Genomic DNA, 26,933 nt, shown 5'->3' with positions numbered 1-26,933 from the left:
AAAATACTTGGGAATCAATCTAACCAAAGAGGTAAAAGATCTCTACAATGAAAATTACAAAACACTGAAGAAAGAAATTGAGGAAGACCTTAGAAGATGGAAAGATCCCATGTTCTTGAATAGGCAGAATTAATATTGTCAAAATGGCCATACTACCAAAAGTGCTATACAGATTCAATGCAATCCCAATTAAAATCCCAATGATGTACCTTACAGAAATAGAGCAAGCAATCATGAAATTCATCTGGAAGAATAAGAAACCCAGAATAGCTAAAGCAATTCTTAGCAGGAAGAATGAAACAGGGGGTATCACAATACCAGAACTTCAACTATACTACAAAGCAATAGTAACAAAAATGGCATGGTATTGGCACCAAAATAGACAGGTAGATCAATGGCACAGAATAGAGGACACGGACACAAACCCAAATAAATACAATTTTCTCATACTAGACAAAGGTGCCAAAAATATGCAACGGAGAAAAGATAGCCTCTTCAACAAATGGTGCTGGGAAAACTGGAAATCCATAGCAGAATGAAATTAAACCCCTATCTCTCACCCTGCACAAAAATCAACTCACAATGGATCAAGGACCTTGGAATCAGACCAGAGACCCTGCATCTTACAGAAGAAAAAGTAGGTCCAAATCTTCAACATGTCGGCTTAAGATCAGACTTCCTTAACAGGACTCCCATAGCACAAGAAATAAAAGCAAGAATCAATAACTGGGATAGATTCAAACTAAATAGCTTTCTCTCAGCAAAGGAAACTATCAGCAATGTGAAAAGAGAGCCTACAGAGTGGGAAAATATCTTTGCCACTCATACTTCAGATAGAGCCCTTATTTCCAGAATGTATAAAGAACTCAAAAAACTCTACACAAAGAATACAAATAACCCAGTCAAGAAATGGACTAAGGAACTGAACAGACACTTCACAGAAGATCTACAAGCAATCAACAAACATATGAAAAAATGTTCAACATCTCTAGTAAAAAGAGAAATGCAAATTAAAACTACCCTAAGATTCCATCTCACCCCAATTAGAATGGCAATTATCAAGAATACAAGCAACAATAGGTGTTGGCGAGGATGTGGAGGAAAAGGTACACTTATACATTGCTGGTGGGGTTGTGAATTAGTGCAGCCACTCTGGAAAGCAGTGTGGAGATTCCTTAGAAAACTTGGAATGGAACCACCATTTGACCCAGCTATCCCACTCTTTGGCCTACACTTAAAATCAGCATACTACAGAGATACAGCCACGACAATGTTCATAGCTGCTCAATTCACAATAGCCAGATTGTGGAACCAACCTAGATGCCCTTCAATTGATGAATGGGTAAAGAAACTGTGATATATATATATACACACACACATACACACACACACACACACACACAATGGAATATTATTACTCAGCCATAAATAATAATAACATTATGGCATCTGTAGGCAAATGGATAAAACTGGAGAATATGCTATAGCAAGTGAGATAAACCAATCTCAAAAAACCAAAGGATGAATGATCTCGTTGATAATGGGGGGTGGAAGAGGGGCAAGAATGGAGGAAGGACTGTATAGAGGGAAAAGAGGGGTGGGAGGGGTAGGGGGAAGGAAAAAAATAACAATGAATCAAAAACTATTACCCTATGTAAATGTATGATTACACAAATAGTATGCCTCTACTTCGTGTACAGAGAAACAAGACGTATCCCATTTATTTACAATAAAAATTAAAATAAAAAAAAAGATACTTATGTAAGTGTGACTCCCACAAAGCTTAGGGAAGAAGAAAGAAACAGAAATTTCGATTAGTCAAGGGCACTTAAGGCAAAACTTAAGCTATTTTTTCCTCAAAAACCCAGGAGTTGCTTTCTCTAGATTCTTCTAGAATGGTCCATTCTCATACCACTTAATTTGTTTTACTAAAATGTCAGTGATATCTTCAGATTTCGGCCAATTCTCAATCAGCCCACAAAACACAGCTACATTTACTTTTAAATCTAAATATTTAAGCAAATTTGGTAAATCAGTAAAAACATTAAATTTGATAAATGAATAAGCCTTGAAAAAAGTCCACTTAATCATATAAAACATAATTTTAAGAAATCAAATTTAACATAAAATTTTAATTTTCCTAGAGCAAGATTATTTCAGATCTTTGAAGAGCACTAAAACGAATTACAAGATATTCTTCAGTTCCTCTCTGAGTGAGGGACAGACAACTCCCCACTCTTCATTAAGTCCACTAACTCTACCGCTCACCCCCCATTAAAAGAATTTTAGAATCACTATTTCTTTAACAGACATGTTAAGAGCAATTGCAGTAGGATGCACAAAATGTACAGCTTTGAAAGCAAGTTTTGTAAGAATCACTTTCAAATCTGACACTAAAGTTTCTTTGGTCTCTTCCATTCCATTTATTTCCCTTATCGAATTTTCCTTCAGATACAAGCCTTCACGGTTTTTCCTAACAGCAAAACATTCCATGTTTATTAGACCACTGTGCAGGGGGTAGGGGTGGACTTTCCTGTGTGCTGACAATCTGACCTTTGCTGAATAGCTTCCATCTACAGAACAGAGTCACTGCCATTTGGTGAGTGGGGCAGTGACAACTTTAGCACATTCTATTGTCTTAATCTTCTCAAATTGTTGCTTAGTTGGCTTTTTTGGACACTTGATGAGAAGAGAATTGAATTAATGGCAAACCAGAATTCCCTAGGATCTGCCAAACACTCTTTTCTCTTGGATAATGCTCCCATTTATATTCCCGACTCTTGGTACAGGAAAGTGGGGGGTCAAATTCTCTTAAGATCTTAGTATCAGTGGGCTTCATTAGATATTCCTCTTACTTAAATGCTCTTTCCATTCTTTTCCCCCCCTCTCTCCATTCTTTACCAAGCAATCTTACCTTGCCTCATCTTCAAAGCCCCACACAAATTCTTCCTCGATGAAACCACTCTTGAGCACCCCACAGGAAGCCCTTCAACATTTCACTGATATACATTTTCACTCATTCTGGCCTAACATTGGGCTATTTTGTATACCCTGCCTCCTGAACTGAACTCCCTAAGACTCTCTCAGTTCCAAGTACATGATCCCAGTTATACTCCATGTATATACAAGACGCAAAAATACATTCTACTGCCATGTATCACTAAAAAGAACAACAACAACAAACTAAAAATTCTGTCAACTAGCTTCTAATGAAATCATTTCATGATGAATACATGAAACACATGTGTCAAACATGATTTCTATGCTGGCACCTTAAACTTTTGGCTTTCTGAGTGCAGAAGACATACTTGCTTTTCCACTTGTCCTTGTCTCTTGACACTGAACACAGAGTAGGCAATGCAAATTATGAATAAGTACAAATAAACCACTCTCTCATGAAAGTAATAATTTCTATTGAATGTTCCAAAGAAGGAAATGGTGTATAACATTTCTGAAGCATCTAAAAATGACTTGTGGTCATTCCACTAGCCTTTCTACCTCTCAAGCTAACACTTGCTAGTTCTTCTTCACCAGTCAACTTTACATCTCTCCAGCTCCATATTAGGTGTGTCCACAGAGACTAAGGGAAGTTATAATGCAAACAGTGACCAGTGCGCCTGTTATTCTGTGGAAATAAAAACTATACTTTTATATATAACTAGTGATACAAAAGAAGGATAATAAAAGAAACAGCAACAAAGTCTTCCTAAAATGAATATTATGTGAAAATATAATTTAGAATTTTATAAATCATCTTGGAGGAGAAAAAACTTGCCATGATGTTAAAGGATAAGCAGTGTCAGTTTTGTAAAGGTTTGCTTGGCAGTGTTTTTAAATTGATGGAATTAAAAAGTACATTATCAAAAATGTATCAGCATGTAAGGGTCTAACAACAGATGTAAATATATCTCTTACACATAGATATTAGAGTGAAAGACATGTAGAATATAATGATTTTTTTTTCCTGTGGTGCTGGGGATTGAATCCAGGAGCTCATACATGCTAGGCATAAAGTGCTCTGCTACTAAGCTACACCTCCAGTCCCCAAAATTACCACTTTACAGAGCAAAATTTTTGGTATAATGTACTAAATGTCTTTTGCCTTCTCTGTTCACACCACCCTCCCTCCCTTAACATCAAGGAAAAACAAAAGAACTAGAGCTCAAAGGTGGAAAATTCTTGCTTCCAGCTGATTCCATCAACACAAGTTATCTCCTCAAAGAAATAAACCAATACATGCTACTGCCTTCATATATTTTTGACTGATGAATTCTACCTAATAACTGTTGCAAGGAAGAAACTTTTATACAAAAGTTTGTTTGAATCTAAAAGTTCATGAAATATTTGCTAGTCCAGCTCCTTATGAAATGCAAGACTCAAGAATTAACATTCCAAGAACACTTTTTCTGAACCCTTTAATAAATTTGGTCTAACTGTGGCTCCCAATCCTGGCATTAGAATCCCCTGCAGAGCTTTTCCAGAGCCTTTCAAAAGAATGAAGCAGCTCTATAAGAAGGGCTATGGGAAGAGCTACAAAATACATTACAAAACAACAAATGCCAGGTGCAGGACAGTTTTATAGTATTCCCCCTACAAACACACATTTGTAGATACAAGGTGTATGTCTTGAAATAGATGCAAAAAAAAAAAAAAAATGGTAAGAGGGCTGCATCTGGGAAAGAAGGATGAATGGATGAAGAATTGAAGAGAGGATTTTCACCACATAGCTTTCTATTTTTGAAATCTGCACTATGCATTTGTTATTAAAAAAAAAAAAAAAAAGAAAGAAAGAAAAAGAAAAGGAAAAACACATTACTGAGCCCCACCTTTAATCTACAGGGAAAAGGTAAGGGTTGGCCCAATAATTTTTATTCTTAACAAGTTCCCCAGGTGATTCTTTTGCAGCCAGCTCATCAAAAAAAAAATGGCACTGGGGAACTACTGACCTAAAACCCTAGCACAGAGGCTAGGAGAGTACCTTATTCACAACTATTTCCTGTGAAAACTCTGTTACTCCAATTAGACTTCAGGCTCCTAAATGGGTAATACTTAATACATAATTCAGAATTTCCTACTCTCAACACATCTATCTAAAGCTGATTCCACAGTGAATCCACACAAAATATGTACTGATTGATACAAAGCAAGAATGCAAAGCACATTGGGGAGGCATTACTTTGGGCATCTAACCTGGAGACTGCTTAAATATGTATTTTGCAAATATGAAGGACTAGAAAATGAATGTGAGGGGGGAAAATAAAAGAATTGATTAACTGTCCTTTCAAGATCTTATTCTGAAATCCTCATATTTTTTGTCAATGAAAAAGGATGCAGTATCTTTACTGCAGGTTTAGTTGTATGTATAATCCTTTTGTATAGAAGCAGTCCCTATTCATTACAAATTTATATAAAATGCTCATTTACTTTGTTTTCCTTTCATGCTTTTTCTTCCCTTTCATGTAGCTCCCAAGTACCCCTATAATAACTTGATTCTCCAAACAGATTATCTATAGATAATAGATACAGAAATAGATTTTAAAAAGATGAACCAATAGCCATCAGATACACCGCAATCCAGTTGCAGTTTTACTTCCCATTCTGAGTACAGGAAGGAAAGCTATATTTTCTAGGACTAAATGACACCTACAGAAAATTTAATATATGTGGGGCAAAGAGACTATCCCACGGAATAAAAGTTAACAGACAGTCAAAAGTGATGTTTATATCTAGGACACTTAGTGATGTGTCAGCTGCCAAGGACTGGAATCAACTAAAGCAGATCAAACAGATCATATCTTTCTACTAACCTTTCTCATATCATATGTAATAGTCCCAGGGCCTGCATTTAAAGGAAAGACCACATGTCAAGCCAAGCACAAGCATTCATATTAGAGAACTTCCTGTAGGGCAGAAACTAATGTAGCATGCTTCAGGGGACTTAATACTGTTAGCATGCTTTTTCATTCTTGATGAGGGATTTGGACCACAGAAATCCTGACATAATCCATAACAAACATTCCAAAGTGCAATTTCATATGTGACTCAGGAGATCTCAAAGAATTTCAATACAATTAAAAATCAGAAATGCCCATCAATGCCCATCAATAGTTAGTACCACTAACATATGTGGAAAAATCCAATAGCAAGCACCAGACCATCTTATTTCAAAACATACAAGTCAGAGAGACAGTAAAGTATGCAATATTCAAAAAAAGAAGGACGTTTTACTTATTTATATATTGATTTCATTCAAAAGATAGTTTGTCATTTCAGGTTCCTCAAAGTCCATTAACTCTTAATTTCCACTAAAGGTCAGATGATGGATGACTGATAAACGTAAGAGAAATACAGGCAGTCCATGCTTTGCAAGATAGCATAGGACCATAAAAATAATTATACAAAGCCATCTTAATAATCAATGGTGGAAATTACAATTGTTCCATGACCTTGAAAAATGTTTGTCAAAGCATTAAAACCTTTCATACTGTTGGTTACAATATAGAAAGGAACAAAGAATAATAAATAATATTTTTTTAGTACACTTTAAAACATTGTGCTGATTAAGTGTGCCTTCACTAAGTGCCTCTGACTAGATGGTTAGAGTCACTCCAGGGTTGGTAGTGTCAATATTTCTGTGTCAGTTATTTATGTTATTACTCCAGTCAGGCCCAATTCAATTTCACTTCCAGCAAGATCACTTTTTGTTTCTTTGCTGCACTTTCATTTTTACTGGCCACTTTCCTCTTTTGATTATTTTGGTAATAAGTCCTGTGAGTTTGTTACTGGAAGGCAAGAAGGCAGCACAACATGCTTTCCTGTCTGGGTGAACTGAAGAGCAGATGTACAACTCTTACTTATAAAGTGATTTTGGATCTGCACGCTAAAGAGGTAGTAGCAAGTCTGTACTTCACGCATTCATAGGTAATATGTCATGTCGACTGTAATTTGAATTCTGGGGAACTGGTGTTATTTAAGGCATATAAGGGAATTTTGTGCATACCACAACAGTTAAAGTGAGGACAACGACTGCCTATACATAATTCTCCCAAAAGAACATTTTTAAAACTGTTCCACAGGAGTCAAAGATACGCACCAAAAAAATTCTGTAATTGATAACACTGAGAAACACTGGGTTAAGTCAAATCACCTTTATTTACCAGCAGGGTTTCTCAAGAGAATTCAACAAGTTAACCAGCACTCCAGAGTTCCATGATGGGTATCTAACGTAAGTGATAAATACCACATTCTGACCTCAAGTCTGTCTGTCTTTTTTTTTTTTTTTTTTTTTTTTTTTTCCATGAAACACTTCATCAGGCTATTACTTTCCACCTTAGGAAAGTGCTTTAGGTTAATTTTCAGACTCACAAGCTGTGAAAAGTTTACTATTACAAATTTAATGTTTTTATCCTTGTTATAATTTCAAAAATTTTAAGGCTTAATTTTTGTTTGACCATTTTACAATTGATACAAAGTACCAAGAAATCAAATGCATTGTATTAACAACAGGAAATTAGTGACAGCATTACCAAGCATTTACTGACTGCCAGCAAAGCACATTTGAGCCAAATCTTTTTAAACTTTTTAACCTCAAAACTTAGCAAAGACATTTGTCTCAAATTATTATTGTTTTCTTTTTCCAGTACTGGGAATTGAACCCAGGGGCACTCTATCACATCCTCAGTCCTTTTGAGTTAAACATCCCCAACCCTTTTATTGTTTATTTTGAGGGTTTTGATAAATTGCCCAGGCTGGCCGCGAACTTGTGATCTTCCTGTCACTGTTTCCTGAGTAGCTGGGATTATAGGTGTGCACCACTGCATCCAACTTTAAATTATTCATATTACAATATAATTACCAAGTATTTACAGGACACTTTCTAAGCTGAAGCCTAAAGGCTGAGTATTCTTACCTTAAGGAGCTACCAATTTTATCAAAATACAAAACCAAAATAAAAAGTAAGATGCAAAATAAAAGATATATATATACATATAAACCAACCATCTGATTGTGTTTTGGGTAAAATAACCTAGAAGGCTAGACTATCCTTACTACCAGGCACAGCTTCTATCCTAGGAAGACTTCAAAGCTACTATCTAGTACCATGCAAACTTGCTTCAAAAATTCCAATCCCAACTGCCAAGCCTATTTAAAGGGTATCTGGCAAAACTTTTTAGCTTGGCTTAACTCTATTCCCTGGTTAGGCCCCATACTATTGTCACCAATGTATCAGAATGATGGAGTGGGCAGTTTAAGAAGTCCTCTGTCTGATTCCCCACAGAAATCTTAAGTTATGCTCTAGTTATGAGAACAGAAAATTAGAAGCAGAAGCAGGGGCTGATCAAAGCAGACTAAGAAGCAGTAGGAAAAATAAACTGCAAAAAAGGAGATGAAACCCTATGAATAAATACCCACTAGTCTGAGGCTCCTTAGTACACAAACAGTCCAAAAGCCCACATCACACAGAAAATAACTAAGGTCCATGATACTCAGTCACCAAAATTAGTGTACTATTCTATTAAGAAGAGCATAATATATATATCAAAATCCTAAAAATAGTTGACACATAAAGAAGTTTATCTCCTGAGTACTTTTCTAAGGACACTCAGTTGCTTTGCAAGTAAAACCTTCAGTTAGATGAAAATCTGATTTAAATAGACCATACCATTTCCCAAAGAAGGTAAAATAGCTGCTAGTTTTTGTATGCGCTAATTAACCTGTGCAGTGTTAACAATTTATTGCAGTGTTCCCATGTTAAAGGTTACTTCCTGCTATGGGGCATTTCTAATGCTTTGATTAACATGGGATATGAAAGGAAGAGAGAAATAAAACAGAAACAACAGCTTCGAATTAAAATAAAATCACACTGTAACTTCAAGGCAGGATATCTTTTCAAAGTGGCAAGACCAAAAAGTTATTCCATGAAGTAAGGAAGCAGTTTTCATAATCTATTCTGAAAGCCACATTCATAACACATTTGCACACAGATGTAAGTAAATGAAGTCATATCGCTACACAGATATTAATGCACAACCATAACTATCATGTCAAAAACCAGTTATCAATGAAATCCAAATTCTTCTCCCACCCACCTTTGGAACCCAGGCCCTCAAACAGTTTGGCAAGTGCTACTACAGAGCTACACCCTCAGTTCCCCAAACTCTCCTTTCAAATCCAGCATTTCTCATTTATCACCTTTATTCTCAATAATTTATCTACTGCTTTAGTTTGGAGTCCCCCAGAAGCAGATCTTGAGATCCGATTTGAGTATAAGTAGCCATTCACATGGGAGGTAATCACCTGGAAGCACTAGTAGGAAAGTGGAAGGGTGAGACAGCAGGGAAGGGGAACAAGACACAGAGTGTACCTTAACAAGCATCTACCCTCTGGGGACATCTGAAAGACTATGCAGAAAGGGCTTTAGAGTGGTCTCACCCAACAGAAGAGTAAGCTTGCTTACCTACTGTTTCCCCTTAGACAATGTTTGAGGGCTATCCCAGAGGCATTAACATCCCAGTATTTCAAGCCTGCTTCAAGTGCAAGCTGCTGAGCAACTGCAGCCAAAGAAGGCCCTCAGGCCAAATCTCTGGTGCTTTAGCAATAAATATTGCAGAGATAAAGACACAGAGAAACAGAGAAAGTCAGGGATATGGGTGGGGCTCTAAAGAGCCTGTTAACCTATGTGAAATTCTACTCCAAACATATTTAACCCGCTAATTCTTTGCACACGCATGCTCCTCTCAATACCCATTGTGCTCTTCCCACTTCCTCTGATGTCCCATCACCTCTCTGTGATAAAGACAGCATAAGAATATACACAAAATAAGTATAATATTTATTATAGGTAAGCAGGTATAGATTAAGTAAATAATCTTAAGCAATATTTAATACATAATTCAACATAAGTAATATTTAATAATAATATGAATAATAAGCAATATTTAATACTAAAATTGTTCCTCCTGATAAGGAAATCCACAATTGATTTATATAAGAGAAAAAGAACCATCTTTGGACCTCAGGAATTTTCCAAAGGGAAAAATAATCATTCTTAGCAACTTACTATATGTCGTTCCGGAGACAAAAATAAAATGGATGAGTTTTTCTGGGTACAGTGATGCATGCCTGTAATCCCAGTGGCTTGAGAAGTTGAGGCAAAAGGATCTCAAATTCAAAGCCAGTCTCAGCAAAAGCAAGGTGCTAAGCAACTTAGTGAGACCCTGTCTCTAAATAAAATACAAAATAGGGCTAGGGGTATGGCTTAGTGGTTGTGTGCCCCTGAATTCGATCCCCAGTACCCCCCCAAATTTGATGAGTTTTAAAGACAAATCTTGTCCTACCAGTGAGGCAGACTCACCTCTAGACTGAACTGGACCATCATGTAGAAGACTGAGATGTGGAGCAGGTAAAGAAAGGACTTTTTGTCTTTTAGACAAAAAGGACTAAAATACACAAGCTATCTTAAGTTCCCCAAAGCAAGGAGCACTTTAGGAAATATTTAAGAATGGGGAAATTATGCTGATGAACAGGGAATGTCCAGAGAAGCTTTTCATATGAGAACAAATGTTATGCTAAATTACATTTAAATAGGTGGTGGGGTGAGGGAACAGAAGATATTGAGAGAGATGGCTCTAAGAATAAGGAGGAAAATCGAGAGACTAGGGCTAGGTAAAAGACTGGGTCAAGAAGAGGAAGCTAGAAGATAACCAAACCTATGGAAGAAGGCAAAAGCAAGGAAGTGACATACTAAGAGACAAAGATGCACGCCGTAAAATTGTAGGTGGGTAAAGCACACATTTGACACCACCTTCTTTCCTTTATCAAGAGATAAACATGTGCCAGGGACAGTGTTATACACCTGTAATCCCAATTATTTGGGAGGCTAAGGCAGGAGGGATAGCAAGTTCAAGGCCAGTCTGTGCAACTTGGTGAGATCCTGTCTCAAAAAGGGCTGGGGATATAGCTCAGTCATGAGCTCCCGGAGTTCAGTACTCAATACTGCAAAAACAGGAAAGAAACAAACAAATTTTGTGCCTTCAAAGGAATCCAAAATGCCTATTACTGGCTCACATTTACTCATTCAAAGCACAATCCGGACAATGAAAATGCAGTAATAATAAAATCAACAAATCAAATGTCTACTCTTGAAATTTTAAAACCAAACAAGTAAAGATATGGTATGTCTGAAGATAATAAGTGCAATGGAAAAAAAGAGTGCCAGAGGGTAGGGGAATTTCTATTTTATATAAGAGTGGTTAGGCAAGGCCTCAGTGAGAAGATGACAATAAAAAAGAAAGAAAGAAAGAAAACACTAGCAGAAGTTCAGGAGCAAGCCTTGTAATATCTGAGGGATGTTCTAAGCAAATGCAAGGGCCCCAAGGCCTGAGAAACAAGTAGGAGTTTGTACAGGAATAAGTCCTAAATTTTATCCCCTGAGCTCTAGTCTTGAACACATAATTACCATCTTCATATCTCTATGTGAACTGGATAATAAGCATCTCAACCTAAAGCGTATCCTATAGAATTCCCTTCCCAATGAGCCTATTCCTCCTGCAGTCCTCTCCATCTCACTTAATGGCAATCCTTCAAGCAGTTTAGGATAGAATCTTTGAAGTCATCCTTGGTTCTTCTCTCAAGATCTGCTTTAAAATCTTCAGCTAAATTCTAATGGCATACCTTCGAATACCTTCAGCACTTTACATCACCTTCACCATTACCGCCCCTGTATAAGATGAGATTACTGCAGTAGACTCCAGTTAACTAATCTCCTTCCTCCTGACCTCTAGAAACCTGAGGGATACATGTAAACTGGTCCTGTTACTCTACTTATTGACACCTCAAAAGAATTCCATTTCACTTAAAGTAAAAGCCTTTCTATGGCCTGTGGGAGCCTACAAAAATCTGTTTGATACCATCCCCTGCCACTGCTCCCTTGTTTTATGTCTACATATGACAGGTAACACACTCTGGCAGCTCACAGAGGAAAAAAAGCCCAGGAACTCACAAACTCAATCTTTAGGGGAGAAAGCGCCCATGTGATCACCCCAGGAAGTTTTTGAAGCCATTGATGGGAACTGGCCAGAAAGCCTTTGCTTCAAGAGTACCTTGTGTTCTATACTTTGTAATTCAGGGACTCAGGATGCTATCCAAACTATTTTGCTTTTCTGAACTTTGTTCATGACTTTTTTTCCAATAGCCTGCAGGGTTCCTGTGTAATGGGACTATCTCCAGGACTTCCAGGGAGATCTCCAGGATCATTTTATTTTCCTTTTAATATAATATTAAGGAATCCATGGGAAGCTATATAAATCAAAAGGACCACACTGGACCACATTCCTATTGCTCTGTAAAACAGCAACCACTCATCAGACAACAGTTTTTGCACATTAAAAACACCAAATGAAGGCTGGGGGTATAGCTCAGTAGTACAGTACTTGCCTAGTATGCACAAGGATCTAGCTTCAATTTCCAATGCGTGCACACACACACACACACACACACACACACAAAATGATCTACAATGCTATAGATTCTCCCAGTTTTTGAAATTCCATGATTTTATTGCACATGGTATCAAATTGTTATGATTACTAACTGGTAAAGAGGAGTCAATATTTTAGATGTTTGGAATTCCTGTGTTTTGTGCTTCAGAAAAATGACATTTCTAAATTATAAAGGAAAAGAAGCACTTCACACAAAACTCTGAAAGTGTTTCATCCCCCTTCCCCACTATAAAATATAAATTGGTTATAATGTCACTGTTTTTTCTCTAATATTGAATTTTTTTAGCATGAGTTTAGAACAGTAATCAAATGGACACTCAAGCAAGGACTGTCAATTGAAAACGCTTCACATCATTCTCCAAATTGAAAGTGAATACATAGAAAAGAACACTTCTTCCCTTTGTCCATCCACTCACTCTTTCCCTTCTCCCTTTCTTCTATATAAAACCAACAGATATTAATATAATCTACTGGAGTTTCCAGAAGATGATCCCCCTGCCCCCTACCCAAATGTGCACTTTATTAATCACAATGAGACTGTGCAGCATGAAATACATCTTAGGAAGAGCCCAAAAAACAACTCAAAATTTCTCCACTTTGGGTTTCACTTTTAGAGGTGACAATTTAGAAGCAGACAATTAAGTTACCCCCAAGGAAGGTATCATCACCAATATAGCATTTATTTCCAGGAAGGTCTCAGTTCTAACACTGATTTTTGATGTATCAGAATTATCAAATAAATACAACTTAAGAGTCCTGGTAAAGAAGAATCTTACATTTGCATTGTATATTTAAGTTCATCAAATTTATGTATCAGTGTTATGTTTCCTGTCTTTGATCAATGGTCCCTTTTGAACACAAATTTTAATATGATTACAAATTTTAAAATTTTCAAAATCTATTAATGCTATAAACTTGTTTTAAGGATATTCAAATGATTACCCAAAAAAAAGCTAAATATATGCACAAATATATATATCTATTTACATAAACGTATACATATATATGCATATATATATATATTTCATACAGTAAGAAAAAGAGAGAGAGAACCCAGTCCAAAAAAAAAAAAAAAAAAAAAAACCACACAATCAACATAGGGCAAATCCACAAAATGGAATTTTGTGCAACTACTAAAAAGGAAGAATTTGTACATGTTAGCATAACAGCTTTACTAGATCCCCAGAAAATTTTAATAAATGAAAGATACAGAAACAGGTTTATAGTATGACCTCATCCTCTGGATGAAAACTCCAAACTTTTTACCTAATGGTGTTAATCACTGGGGTTGGGACTGCAGGAAAGAGACAAATGATTTTCACTTTTCAATCTCTCTATATTTCTTGAATTTCTTCCCAGATATTTTGTTTTGTTTTGTGTTGCTAATGTTTTAATACAGGGTCTTGTGGAGTTCAAACGATCCTCTCTCCTCATCATTCCCAGTAGCTGCCATGCCCCCGTTTTTGTTGTTGTTACTTTAATGATAGGTTATGTGGTCAAATGAGACAAGAACCCTTTTATATCCATCTTTCTACTTCTCTGTATAACTTAAAACTAATAAATATTATACATTTAATTTCTCTTTTAAGTAATAACAATAGAGAATGCTAATGATCTGATTAATTTTTAACTACTAATGATAAGGGTAAAACCTAGTATTTAATTCTGCCTGTCCTATATAAACTGTACAACTAAGTAAATGAAGAACAGTTGAAGGACATTTTTCTCTTCATAGAAGTATTGCAGCTGAGAAAGAACTTTTTAATTAAAATATTATTTTCCATTACTATTTTAGCATTCATGATGGCCACAAACATGCCAAAAAAGAAACCACTAGACATTTTAAGTCTTAGAAGATGGAAGATAGAAGACTCCATCACTCAGCTATAAATATTCTTGAAGGGAAAAACCTGAATCTAATCAACCTTCTCTAGAGTCAACTACCAATTTACAGGAAAGAAAGAAACAGGTTACAGAGTACAGAGAAGAACATATTAAAAGACACTGTAGGGATGTAAATCAGCAATATCCAAAAACTGAAAATTTTATAGGACAAGTACTTTCTGAAGTAGACTACAAAAGGGAAAAGGGAGACACAAAAGGAAAATTCACAGATCAGGGTTCTCAACAGGAACACATATGGTCATTCGGGACCAGGGCTACAGCGCATACATTTAGCAGTATTCCTGCCCTCTACCTATTAGATGCCAGGAAAAATCACCCTTCTGCCCCAAATTAAAAATGTTTCTAGATATTGCCAAGTGCTCCCTGGAGGACAAAACTGGATACCTAAAAGCATACTATACTATTCTACTTTTGTCTGTTTGAAATTTTCTCTAAAAAGAAAAAAAAAAAAAAATGACCAAAGTAACATTCAGTAAATAATAAACCAGCACAGAGACAAAATCTTGAGAACTTTCACCTTAACCCCCTGTCACAAATACAGGTTTACAAAACACTCTGTGGTATGGGGGAGGAGACAAGCAGGAAGGAGTAAAAGAAAACGCTGTATTAAGGAAATTCCTGGTCATTAATGCTTTGGGGATCCTATTATATTCATTTGCTTGCTCAGAGTTTCTTTGTTTCTGTATGTCACTAATGTCAGTTTTGTTTTATTCTAAAAACTATCAAAGGCCATGATCTTTTTAAATTTAGATACAGGAAAATATTTTTAAATTTAGGTACAGAGCATCAACAAGGTATGATTTAAATACCCAACAGTGAATCAAGTAGTTAAGATTATTTACCCACGAGACTGTTACTCATAACAGCTACTGAAGAGTTACACTTAAAATGGTTATATTAACAGATTTAAGGAAAAAGGTGTACTGGTTATCTCCACAAATGCTTAAGCAGTCTTTGACAAAATTCAGCATCCATTTATGACAAAAACACTTAAATAAATAAATACAGAAATTAAAAAGAACTTTCCTAATATGAAAAAATCAGTCCTACAGTTAGTATCTTCTTTCATAAGGACAGAGAGGCATTTCCACTAAGATCAGGAACAGAACTATCTCGGCTGACACCCCACTCTGAACTAGTGATGTAAGCCTGTGCAATTATGTAAGAGAAATCAGAGGCAGAATAAACAAGCAAAACCGCCTCTATTTGCATATGATATGAACCTCTTTTTTAAAAAAATATTTTTTACTTATCAATGGATTTTTATTTTTCTAATTTATAAGTGCTGCTGTGAATCAAACCCAGTGCCTTACACTTACTGAGTGCTCTAGCACTGAGCTACAGCCCCAGCCCTCATTTTACTTCTGTACTCAGGAGGCTGAGGCAGGAGGATCTCCAGTTCAAAGTAAGCCTCAGCAAAAGCGAGGCTCTAAGCAACTCAATGAGACCCTGTCTCTAAATAAAATAGGACTGGGGATGTAGCTTAGTGGTCGAGTGCCCTTGAGTTCAATTCCCTGTAGTTTAAAAAAAAAGAAAGTGATACTGGTACATGAAGGGATTGACAGGTAGAACAGATAGAAAGCATGGAATTTTTGGTGTAACACACACACACACACTTCGGGCATATCAAATCACTGGAGCAAATCACCAAAAAAAAATATGGACTTTTTCAATAAACAGTGCTAGGACAACTGGATATTCATTTAGGAAAAAATAAAATTATATTTCTATTTCATGCCATATACAAAAAGAAAATCCAAATGGATCAGGATCTAAATTTAAAAAGTAAAACCATTCATAGCTGCTCAGTTCACAATAGCCAGATTGTGGAACCAACCTAGATGTTCTTCAATTGATGAATGGATAAAGAAAATGTGGTATATACAATGGAATATTACTAAGCCATAAAGAATGATAAAATTATGGCATTTGCAGGCATGAGATAAGCCAATCTCAAAAAATCAAAGGACAAATGATATCGCTAATAAGTGGATGATGACACATAATGGGGGGTGGGAGGGGTTAGTGTTAGGGTTAGAGTTAGGGTTAGGGAGGGGGGCAAGAATGGAGGAAGGAAGGACTGTATAGAGGGAAAAGAGGGGTGGGAGGGGTGGGGAGAAGGGAAAAAAAATAACAGAATGAATCAAACAACATTACCCTATGTAAATTTATGATTACACAAATGGTATGCCTTTACGCCATGTACAAATAGAGAAACAACATATATCCCATTTGTTTACAATAAATAAATAAATAAAATAAAAAAATAAAATAAAATAAAAAGCAAAACCATACACATATTATTGAAGAAAATGGATAAAATTCTTTCTCCTTGGTGTAGAGAACAGATTGTTAATATGACTCAAAATCCAGAGTCAATTAAAATAAAAGGTTGATAATACTCTGGTTTCTCTTTGAATCATATAAATCTTTCACTTTTTACTAAAAGAAAAGACTAATAAATATGACTACATAACTATTTTTAAAAACTGTATGAGCAGGAAAAAACTCACCATTAACGAAACCAAAAGACAAGTAAAAACTGGCAGAGAATATTTAGAACACACCACAAGGGTTAATATATCTAATATATAAAAAGTTCTTAAAAAGTAAGGGACAAAGGACCAAAAACCTGAGACAATCAGAAATGATTCCTTAAGAGGCCCTAAAACATTAAAATTGTTCAAACTCATTTATAATTAAAGAAATGCAGATTAAAACACAGATACCATTTTTCATCTATCAAATTGGCAGAGATTTTAAAAAGGACAACACATCCTGATGGCAAGGATGTGGTGAAAGAGGCACTCTCACACACACTGTTGGTAGGAATGCAAACTAGTCCAACAATTCTGGAAGAAAATCTAGTAATCCTAATAAAACAACGTGTGCAATTATCTTTTAACCAAATAATCCCACTTTAACCAATCTACCTAAAGATATACCTCCAATAATATGAAAATACATATGCACAAAGTTAATTGCAACATTGTTTGTAACTGCAAAATAAACTTCAATGCCCATGTACAAGAAAGTGATCAAAGACATGGCACACCCACACAAAGGAGTACCATACAGAAATGAAGATCTCTATGAACTGACATGAAGTGATTTCCAGTATATACTGTTAAGTAAAAAAAAGGAGCCAAGTACAAAAAAGCATTTATAACATGCTATCCTTCAGGTAAAGAAAGCAAATAAATACACAGGCATCTGCTCATTTGTGGGAAAAACAAACTAAAAGCACAAGGGTGAGGGTGCAGCTCAGTGGTAAAGCACTTGGCCTAGCATGTGCAAGGCCCTGGGTTTAGTCCTAGCATCACAAAAAAATTAAACAAAAATAAATAAATAAATAAATAACCAAACACAAACAGGGTTCAGGAGTTGATCGTGGACTTAGCATTCATAAGGTCCTGGATTCAAACCCCTGAACCAAAAAATAAGTTAAAAACAACAACCAAAACAAACACACACACACACACACACACACACACACACATACTCAAACACACGTGTGATAAACCAGAAACTAAAGGGTCTAATCCCTTAAAGGTGTGAATGAGAAAGTATGGAAAGAAGACTGAGAAAGTCATAGGAGGGATGAAGTGGGAGTGACATTTCTCATACCTTTCATAAAACCATAGTTTTAAGAATCAACAATTAAAGCCAACTACAATGTGGGAGGAATCAAACTGCAATATAAACAGTAATAAACGAACCTAACTATATTAAAAGAAAAATGATAGCATACTACAGTAGGGGAGGAGAGAATTAATCTAAGAATTATGGAAAACAGTATTCTGACTGTACAGCATAAGACTAAAGACAAAAAGAACTATATAAAAATATTGTAATACTTAGAAAATTTGCTTCTCACAATGCGATGAGTTAGCAACTCTAGGATTACTTTAGGTATTCACTGGGATTCAACAAATATATTTATCGTAGATAATGAGAGTTGAGTTTCTTACTATTGGGCCAAAAAGTTGCAACAGGGGAAAAGGAAAAGGCTAAAATAAACCCTGTGCTGTTGGGCTAAAATCAAAGGTATCATTATGAAAATTTGTGGTTTTCACTACACACAGAGAGATACAGAAACAAATACAAATGTGCATTTATGTGGATGATTAGTGGATTTCCTAGCTCTGTCCACTGAGAATACCTAGAAGCAATGAGCCTGCCTAGTGCCAAACAACCCTCAGTTTCTAAACATTATTTTCTAGGGCTCACACAAACGTGCGCGTGCGCGCGCACACACGTTATTATTAATTTACACTACAATTAATGAGGATATTAACATTTTTATTAATAGAAAAGTAAATAAAAACTAGCATAGTGACATACACCTGTAATCCCAGCTACTCAGGAAGCTGAAGGAAGAGGATCGCAAGTTTGAGGCCAGTGTGGGCAACTTAACAAGACTTTGTTTCAAAATAAAATAAAAAGGGTTGGAGATATGGCTTAACCAAGCTATATCTAGTATATCATCTAGTACTTGCCTAGTATGTGTGAAGCCTGGTTCAATCCTAACACAAAAGAAAAAAAAAAAAAGTAAAGGATCACTACAATAATAAAATGTAACTTCCAAAAAGAACCCAAAACTTGGTAGCTAGCAGCTGTGAGATCAGCACCCGCCAGCTGTTCAAAAGCTGTGCAAATTATCTTGGAGTTGAAATTGCTAGAATCAACCAAAGCACGCTTTATAATCAAAGTGCTCTACACCTGTTCTTATTCTCAAGCCCCCACTTCAAATCTTCAAAAATAAAAGCATTCCTCCCCTTGGATGATCAGAAAGCTCAATTTCAAATCTAAGAACACAGGCTATAAGAGGACAGGAAGCAGAAATCTGTCCCAAACGAATGGTTTAAAATAAAAAGTGTTTGATGAGAAAACTCTGTTGTCCCCCATGATAAACTGTCTTAACAAAAAAAAGAAGTTGAGAAGTTCAATAAATGGACATTTTGTTTTCTTATGGAGAGATATGTTCATTCAGTCAGTTTATAATATTAACACTAAAAGATGTAATCATTTAAGAACAGATGTCTATAAAACAAATTTTTTAAATAATTCTAACTCCCAACTAATTTTTAAAAAATCAAAATACACTCTAATAAGAAATCCCTTTATAACAAAAATGAAAGTGAAGTTAAATCAGAAAATGTTCCAAATAAGTACTACATAAAATTTTGTCCCTAAAGCAGTTACATATTTTTAGATATTTATACTGAAGAACATAATTTTTTAAAGGAACCAAAAAAGTAAGAGGTTGCCAGGCATGGTGGCACAGGCCTGTAATCTCAGCAACTTGGGAGGCTGAGGCAGGATCACGAGTTCAAAGACAACCTCAGCAACTTAACGAGGCCCTAAGCAACTTAGCAAGACCCTGTCTCAAAATGAAACATAAAAAGGGCTGGGGATGTAGCCCAGGGGCTAGGTGCCCCTGGGTCAATCCACCCCCCATCCCCCCCACTCCCCCACCCCCCGCCAAAAAAAAAAGTCAGAAGTTTATAGACATCTCTCCCTGGAACTCTGTCAAATGTGTTCTATCTGCACACCCTCAAGACAAAAACAAACCCTTACATCTAATGTTTTCCTGAGGCTGGGTACTACCCAGGAGCAGAGGACACCCAGGACAGCTACTAGATGAGCCATGAGCTCTGCAGTTAGTCATTCCAATGCTCTCACCTTCTAGCTTTGCAGCTCTGGGAAAGCTACTGAACTCTCTAACCCTCAGTTTCCTCATCTGTAAAACAGGATAATTATGACATTTATCCAACAAGGTAAATGTGAGAATTAGATGAGTTAATTAAACATGTAATGTAATGTGAACAGCGCCTAGCACTCGGTAAAACATTTGCTAAGTGTTCAAGTGAGTTTCTATGGTTCTACAGGGTAAGTACCTAAGAAACTCCCACCCAAATTCTTCAGTTCATGAATTAAGTCCTTTATTCATTCAAGTTACAGGAATAAATACTAACATAAGACCTTTGTAAACTACCAAAACCTACTAGAACATTTCAAAGCATCAGTCACCTGGATTATTACAACAGCCTTCTTACTGGTCTCCCTGCCTTCACCTTTGCCTTCCCTCAGTCTATTCTCCAAGCAGCCAGAGTCAGCTTGAGATGCTGTGCATACTAGGCAAGCACTCTACCACTGAGTTATGCCCCCAAACCAAGACTGATACTTTTAAAGATTATGTCAACTCAGTTACTTCTCCACTCAGATCAAACCATTTACTCAGAGTAAAATCCAAAATACTAGTTCTGGCCTGGGAGACCCAACAATGAGCCCCATGTCCCTCCACATGAGTGTTCTTGTTCTTCCTATAAAATGACAAGCATGGCTCTCCCTCAGGACACTGAGCTTCTTTCTCCTCTGGCCTGGCATTCTTGAGCTCAAATGTCTCCTCAAGGCCTTCCCTAATCACACCATAAGAGCAGCATCAGTACCACTCTATCTCCCTCTGTTTCCAGCTCATTTTTTCTTCACAGCACTCTGCACTCATTTGCCATATGCATTTGTTTACCTCTTTCCCCCGATAGAATATGTTACCAGAGAGTAAGGACTTTGTTCAGCTTATCAATAAATTCCTAGCACCAAGAGAAGAACCTGGTATACTACAAACTAGACCAAAGTCAACATCATACTTAATGATAAAACATAAGAACAAAAAACAAAATTACAAAATAATATGCATCAACTCCCAAATTGGCAAATTTTTAATTTTTAAAACTTTTTAGTTGAAAAATAAAAAACTTCTAGTGTGCTGGAGTTGTAGCTCAGTGGTAGAGCACTTGCCTAGCAAGTGTGAGCACTGGGTTCGATTCTCAGCACCGTGAATATATAGATAAAATAAAGGTCCAACAACAACTTAAAAAAATATTTCAAAATATACATATATGAAAACTTTTTAGTGATTGAAGTATACTTTAAACATTAAAAGTTTTCTTTTTATATTCTCAGTGCACCAACAACTCAGATTTTCAGATCCATACACAGGTAACCGCACCCAAGAGGAAGATACAAAACATTCTCTGTATCTGAGAAGTTCCCTCTCAGCATATATCCACCCCAGAAAAGGTAAACACTCTAGTTTCTGTCCTCCAATTATGCCTGTCCTTGAACTTCACAAAAATGAAATCAAACAGTATACTCCTTTGTGTCTAGCTTCTTTGGCTCCATTTTACATCTATGACATTCATCCACATTAGTGTGTACATCAATAGTCATTCTTTTTTATTGCTCAGTAGCATTCCACTTTATGAATATATTAAAATTTATCCAAACTATTATTGGTGATATTTCTGTTGTTCCAGTTTGGGGATTACTATGAATAGTTTTGGATACTTCTTTTGGTGAAAATATCCACTTATCTACAGATTGGTAAAGTTTCTGTTTGTTTTGAGAGGTAAAATGAGTAACACCTTAGACCGGTGAGGATGCAGGGAACTAGAAGGTGGGCACTGCTGATGAGAATATAAATTGGAATAACCTTTCTAGAGGACAATCTGGTAATAAGACACAAAAAGTCTAAAAACACCTGCACCTTCTGACCAAAAATTCTAGTTCAAGGAAAACTCTTACTGAGAACTTACACATGTCAGGTCTTCTAAGTGTCTCACGTGTATTAACTAACTGGTTTACTCTACAGAAATAGAGATGTCCACAATAATTTCTTAAAACCATGTCAATCATATCATTAACAAATACAAGAAAGTAGCAAAGCAAATGTTAAAAGGGGAATGATTTTCAAATATATTGTACTTTCATGGAATTAAACACTATACTACCACTAAAAATGCTTTCAAAGAACATTAAAGACATGGGGAAAGTACATATTAACAGAAAAGTTAGGTAACAGAATGCATAAAACAAATACCAATTATTTTAAAAAAGAATATACATGCCAGACACAATGCAACATGCCAAGTATAGTGCCACATGCCTATAATTCTAGCTATTCAAGAGGCTGAGGCAGGAGAATTGCAAGTTCAAGGACACCCTGGGCAACTTAGAGAGACTGTCTTAAAATAAAAAAAAAAAAAGGATTGGGGATGAGCTCAGTGTAAAGTGTCCCTGAATTCAATCTTGGGTGGGGTGAGGGGGGAATATACCTAGAGACATATCTCAAATGTTAAAAATAGAGGTTATCTCTGGAAGACATGGCACCTTTGTATTACTTTCCAACAAAAGTAAAATATAAAAATATGAGATTTTAAAAGCTAATAAACAAAATGTTTGACTATAATGGGAACACAAAAGATATTCTAAGTCCATTTACTTAGTGCAGTGATGCAGTTTTTCTTGGGATGATATCAAAGTGCTATGGAAATTAGATTCATGGAGCCTAGAGATTAGAGGGTGAGGCATTATCTGGAAGAACTTCATTGTCCTACTTCCACCCAGGACTTGGAAAAGAAGAACTTGATCTCTAGGTTTGAAGGAACTTTCCCAGGAAAATTCTGCTAATTCCTCAGCTCACTGCCCCTAGGGTAGCAATTACACACTGTACCCTACCTGGTGAGTGTTGCAAAAAGATCTGGGTAGACTAAGGGATGGGAATTCCTGAACACCAAGAATGAAACCTCAGACCTGGAGGAAGCTGTTCCATTCCCCCTGCAGCCTTATGAAAAGCATCAAGGAAGGAACTTTCTTCCATCAGAAGAAATTAGGACAACTTTTCAGATTTCTGAGTATCAGAAACTCCACGTAGAATAAACCAAAATTTATATTGATTCACTGACTCCCCAAATTTAAAAAAGTTCTTTTATTTAAAGAAATAAAGCTATCAAAAATCACCCAGGTAAAGGCAATTCTCTGTATCCAACTTCCTACTCCCCTTCTTTCTCCTCTGCTGATGGATCACTTCTATAAACCACAGGAAACCTGAGCATAGGTATTAAAGATATACTTTCATCCTGTAAGGGCCAAATCTCATATATTTGCTTAAATTAATATATAAGGAAGAGTCTGATGTGTTAAAAAAATCACTCATTTCATGGTACACTAAACATTGGAGTAAATACTGAGCCCAGGAAAAATATATAGATCCTAAACTACCAATAGTTTAATTCATTAGTTTTTTTTAATTCTTCAGAATTAAACTTACTAAAAAAATACTCCATTTGTAGGGTAGGAAATATCACTATATTTTCTAACTTTCAACATTTGAATCACATTAAAGTTTCAATTATTGGTGGTCATAAAAACCTTGGGCTCAAAATGTATTATTTGAGTCACTTTCACAGACATGAAGTCAACACATGACAAAGCAGAGAGAACACCTGTATTGGCCTGTGTCTCATTCACATATGCCCTCTTTATTTCCTCTTCAATTTCTCCTGTTTACAAATGTGTACTTATGCATGTAACGAAAATCCTGTAGAAAATACCTGAGGCTTGTTTGGATATAGTATTAAGTTAACTAAATTAAGACTTTAAAAAGTCTAGTCTAAAATTTACTACCCATCATATCTCTATATTGCATAATGGAGTAAGTTTCTTGTACAGCTTAAAGAGCCTCAATCTCATAAAATAGTTCCTTGAAAACAAACATTTACATAATCACTATGGATTCTGATTCTTATTCTATACAGAACTTAAATGTTTGGATTATTCTCTATTCTGGTTGCTTAGAATATTTTACTGGAACAAAGGATATAGTGATAGAACTGGAAAGATTTGGTATCTTGAAATTTCACTTTTATATATAATAAATATATAGGAAAACATCAGTTTAAACTAAAAAAAAATACGGATACTTTATTCTTAATTACAAGTGGCAAGACTGCAATAATATTCCTCAATCGTTTATCAGACTAATCGAGACTACCTTTATACAAAATGAGGATGCTGCCCTTCTTATAAAGTGGTAATGTGTTGTCTTGTTTTCAAGCCAGAATCTTCTAACCTGAAAATTGCTTAACTAAGTGGTATTTCAAAATTAAGTTAAACTATACCTAGAACTCAACACTGAAAAGAACCCTGTAATTTAAATGGTTTTCTCTCGCCGGACCAGTAGAGGGAGACTAAGACATCTGGCCTGGTCGTGCACTGTTTCTGTAAAATTGGGGAGGGGGGAGCGGAGGCTGTATTTAAATGTCCTGCTGTCAATCAAAGGACACTTCCTACAATCACAGTCACCATAACAGCTACTACTCGCGAGCGTGCTCTCGCCAAGATACACCACCCAACGGTGCCCAGGAAACCGGCTTCACCTAAAGGTGACCGCAGGCTTTGCCACAACACCCAAATAAGGACTTTGGGAGCCCAACCCCAACTAGTTTCTTTGTTTAAATGCCTACGAATCCTCCCACGCCGGAGTCAAGAGGCTGTGGCGCCGCCCTTTATTAGCCTCACACTTTGATTACAAAACACACGAGTCGGCGGCCTGGCTGCGGAGGCGGCCCGAGCTCTCACAAACGTCAAACCCGCGGCGCGGCGCAATCAGAGGGCAACGTCCGCCACCGCCGCCGCAGCCGCCCCAAAGTTGGACGCCCCGGCGCCCGGGCCGCCGCCGCGGGCCGTCCTGGTGTCGCCGGCCCGCGGATGACGGCAACCGCACTCTTTGTAAAGTTTGAGCCGCAGCGCGAGGGCGACGCGGGGGGTCGGGAGGAGCTGTCCCTCCGGCCCGCCGCCCACTCCCTCCGCCCACCCCCGGCGGCAGGGGGTGTGTTGCAGGGTGGCCGTCCCGGAGCCGACCTGCCGCCGCGGCCCGGGCCCCGCGCCGCACCTCGCAGGTCCCCGAGAGTGCCGCAACTGTTGCTCTGTTTACTCGCCCGGCCCCGCCGCGCCGCTCCCGCCGCCCCGTCCCGCCGCCCGACGGCCGGGGAAGTTTGATAAAGATGGAAAGGGGGCGCGACGCGACGGGACCCGCGGCAGGGACACGCGCGGCCAGAGCGAGCGCGGCCGCCCGGAAGCAAGGCAGGCGCGGCGGCCGGCCGGGCAGGCGGCGGGGCGGCCGGCGAGTCGGGCCGGAGCCCCGGGCGCAGCGGGGCGGGGCGGCGGCGGCCCGGGCGGCGGCGGGCGAGGGGCTCCCGGCCCTACCGGCGCCCCGCCACCGTCCCCGCCGCGCCGCCCCGAGCGTCCCTCGGCCCGGGTCCCCCCTGCCAACTTCTCCGCCGGCCCCCTTTGTTCCTGTTTGTTGTGGCGACTCTTCGCCCGGGCCGGGCGAGCCCACCGGCTCCCCTCGGCAGCCTGCCCGGCGCCCGCCGAGCGCGGGGCCCCGCGCGCCCCTCCACCCGGCCTGAGGGCTCGGCGCCGGGGCCGCAGGGTGCGGGGCAAGCGCGGCGGCCCGGCCGGAGGGAGGCGCGGCCGGCCGGCCGGCGGCGGCAGCAGCTGGTCGGTGGCCGGCGGCGGCGACGGGGCTGAGGGGGTTTATTTACCTGCCGTGGAACCAGTCCTTGCATATATCGCACTCGATCATGAAGCGGTTCACGTCGTACGGCTGCCGGCACACACAGTACACGGGCGGGGGCGGCGGGGCCGCCGAGGCCCGACCCGGAGCCGCCACCGACACGGCTGCCGCGGCGGCTCCAGCTGCTGCTCCCGCGGCCACCGCCGCCGCCGCTCCGGCCATCTTTAAAAACACACACACGCTCGCTCGCTGCTCCGCTCGCCGACTGGAGCGAGCGCAGCCGCCAGCCAGCGCCGCCTCCTGCAGCAGCAGGAGCAGCAGCCGCGGCGGCGGCGGCGGCGGCGGCGGCGGCGGCGGCGTCCTGGGCGCCTCAGTGCGCGCGCGCGCGAGGCCGCGGCGGCGGGGTGTGGGCGGCGCGCGCGACGCGCGAGGCCGGCCCGGCCGCTTCCGGCGCTCGGCGCGGGGCCGTGCGTCTCGCTCACGTCGTCTCCTCGCGGCGCGCGCTCCCCACTTGCTCCGCGACGGCCTGGAGGAGCGATCCACTGAAGGGCTCCGGGCCGGAGAGGCGGAGGCGCCGTCAGGACACGCGCAGCGGCGTCGGGAGCGCGACCTCGGACGGAGGAGGACGGCGGGCGCGTGCGAGTCGCCGGCTTCGTTATTTCTGAGTGGAAGCCGAGGTCCGGGGAAGTTCTGCGGAGTGAAGAAGGGCAGATGTTGCGTCTCTGTTCTGAGATCCGAAGCTGGGAAGTTTCAGCCCGCCTGGGTCGCCTCCGACTGGGCGAGAATCTGAAGTCAGTTAGCGGCCGCACAGCGATGATGGGAGATGCCGCCCCGCGGGGGCCCAGCCGCGGCGACTCGCCGAGCAGTCGTGCCCCACGAAGTGGAGGAACGCGCGCTGCAGTCCCAACTTCGGAAACGTCGTGCCAGAATTCCCAGCGAGCAGCCAGGAAATCCGAGTGTCGATGGAGCCACCGTTGGGTGGAGGAGGGTTGTTCCCAAGAGGAATTCATTAATGTCTGTCACCGAGGGGACCAGCCTTGACATGGGGTTGTTGAGAAAGGAATGGAGGAGAACCTGCGTGTTTATGAATAACCTGGCAAATTGAGATGCTTACAATTCCCAACTGGGAAGGTAGGCATAAAATTCGAAAGGACTTTTCCCTGGGAAGA

General features: G+C 39.1%; 1 protein-coding gene across 1 annotated transcript in view; it reads right to left on the bottom strand.

Moving 5' to 3' along the window:
- The window catches only part of Kdm7a (lysine demethylase 7A), a 76,881-nt gene extending 50,857 nt beyond the window's left edge, over window positions 1-26,024 (bottom strand). The window contains exon 1 of the mRNA XM_047561304.1: window positions 25,793-26,024. Coding sequence (XP_047417260.1) covers window positions 25,793-25,986 — 194 coding nt within the window. The 5' untranslated portion in view covers window positions 25,987-26,024. The remainder of the gene's footprint in view (window positions 1-25,792) is intronic.
- Between the last annotated feature and the right edge of the window lie 909 nt (window positions 26,025-26,933).

The sequence above is a fragment of the Sciurus carolinensis genome, chromosome 8 (assembly GCF_902686445.1).
Source record: "Sciurus carolinensis chromosome 8, mSciCar1.2, whole genome shotgun sequence".
Taxonomy (NCBI): Eukaryota; Metazoa; Chordata; class Mammalia; order Rodentia; family Sciuridae; genus Sciurus; species Sciurus carolinensis.
This window is presented reverse-complemented; position numbering and strand designations above follow the sequence as displayed.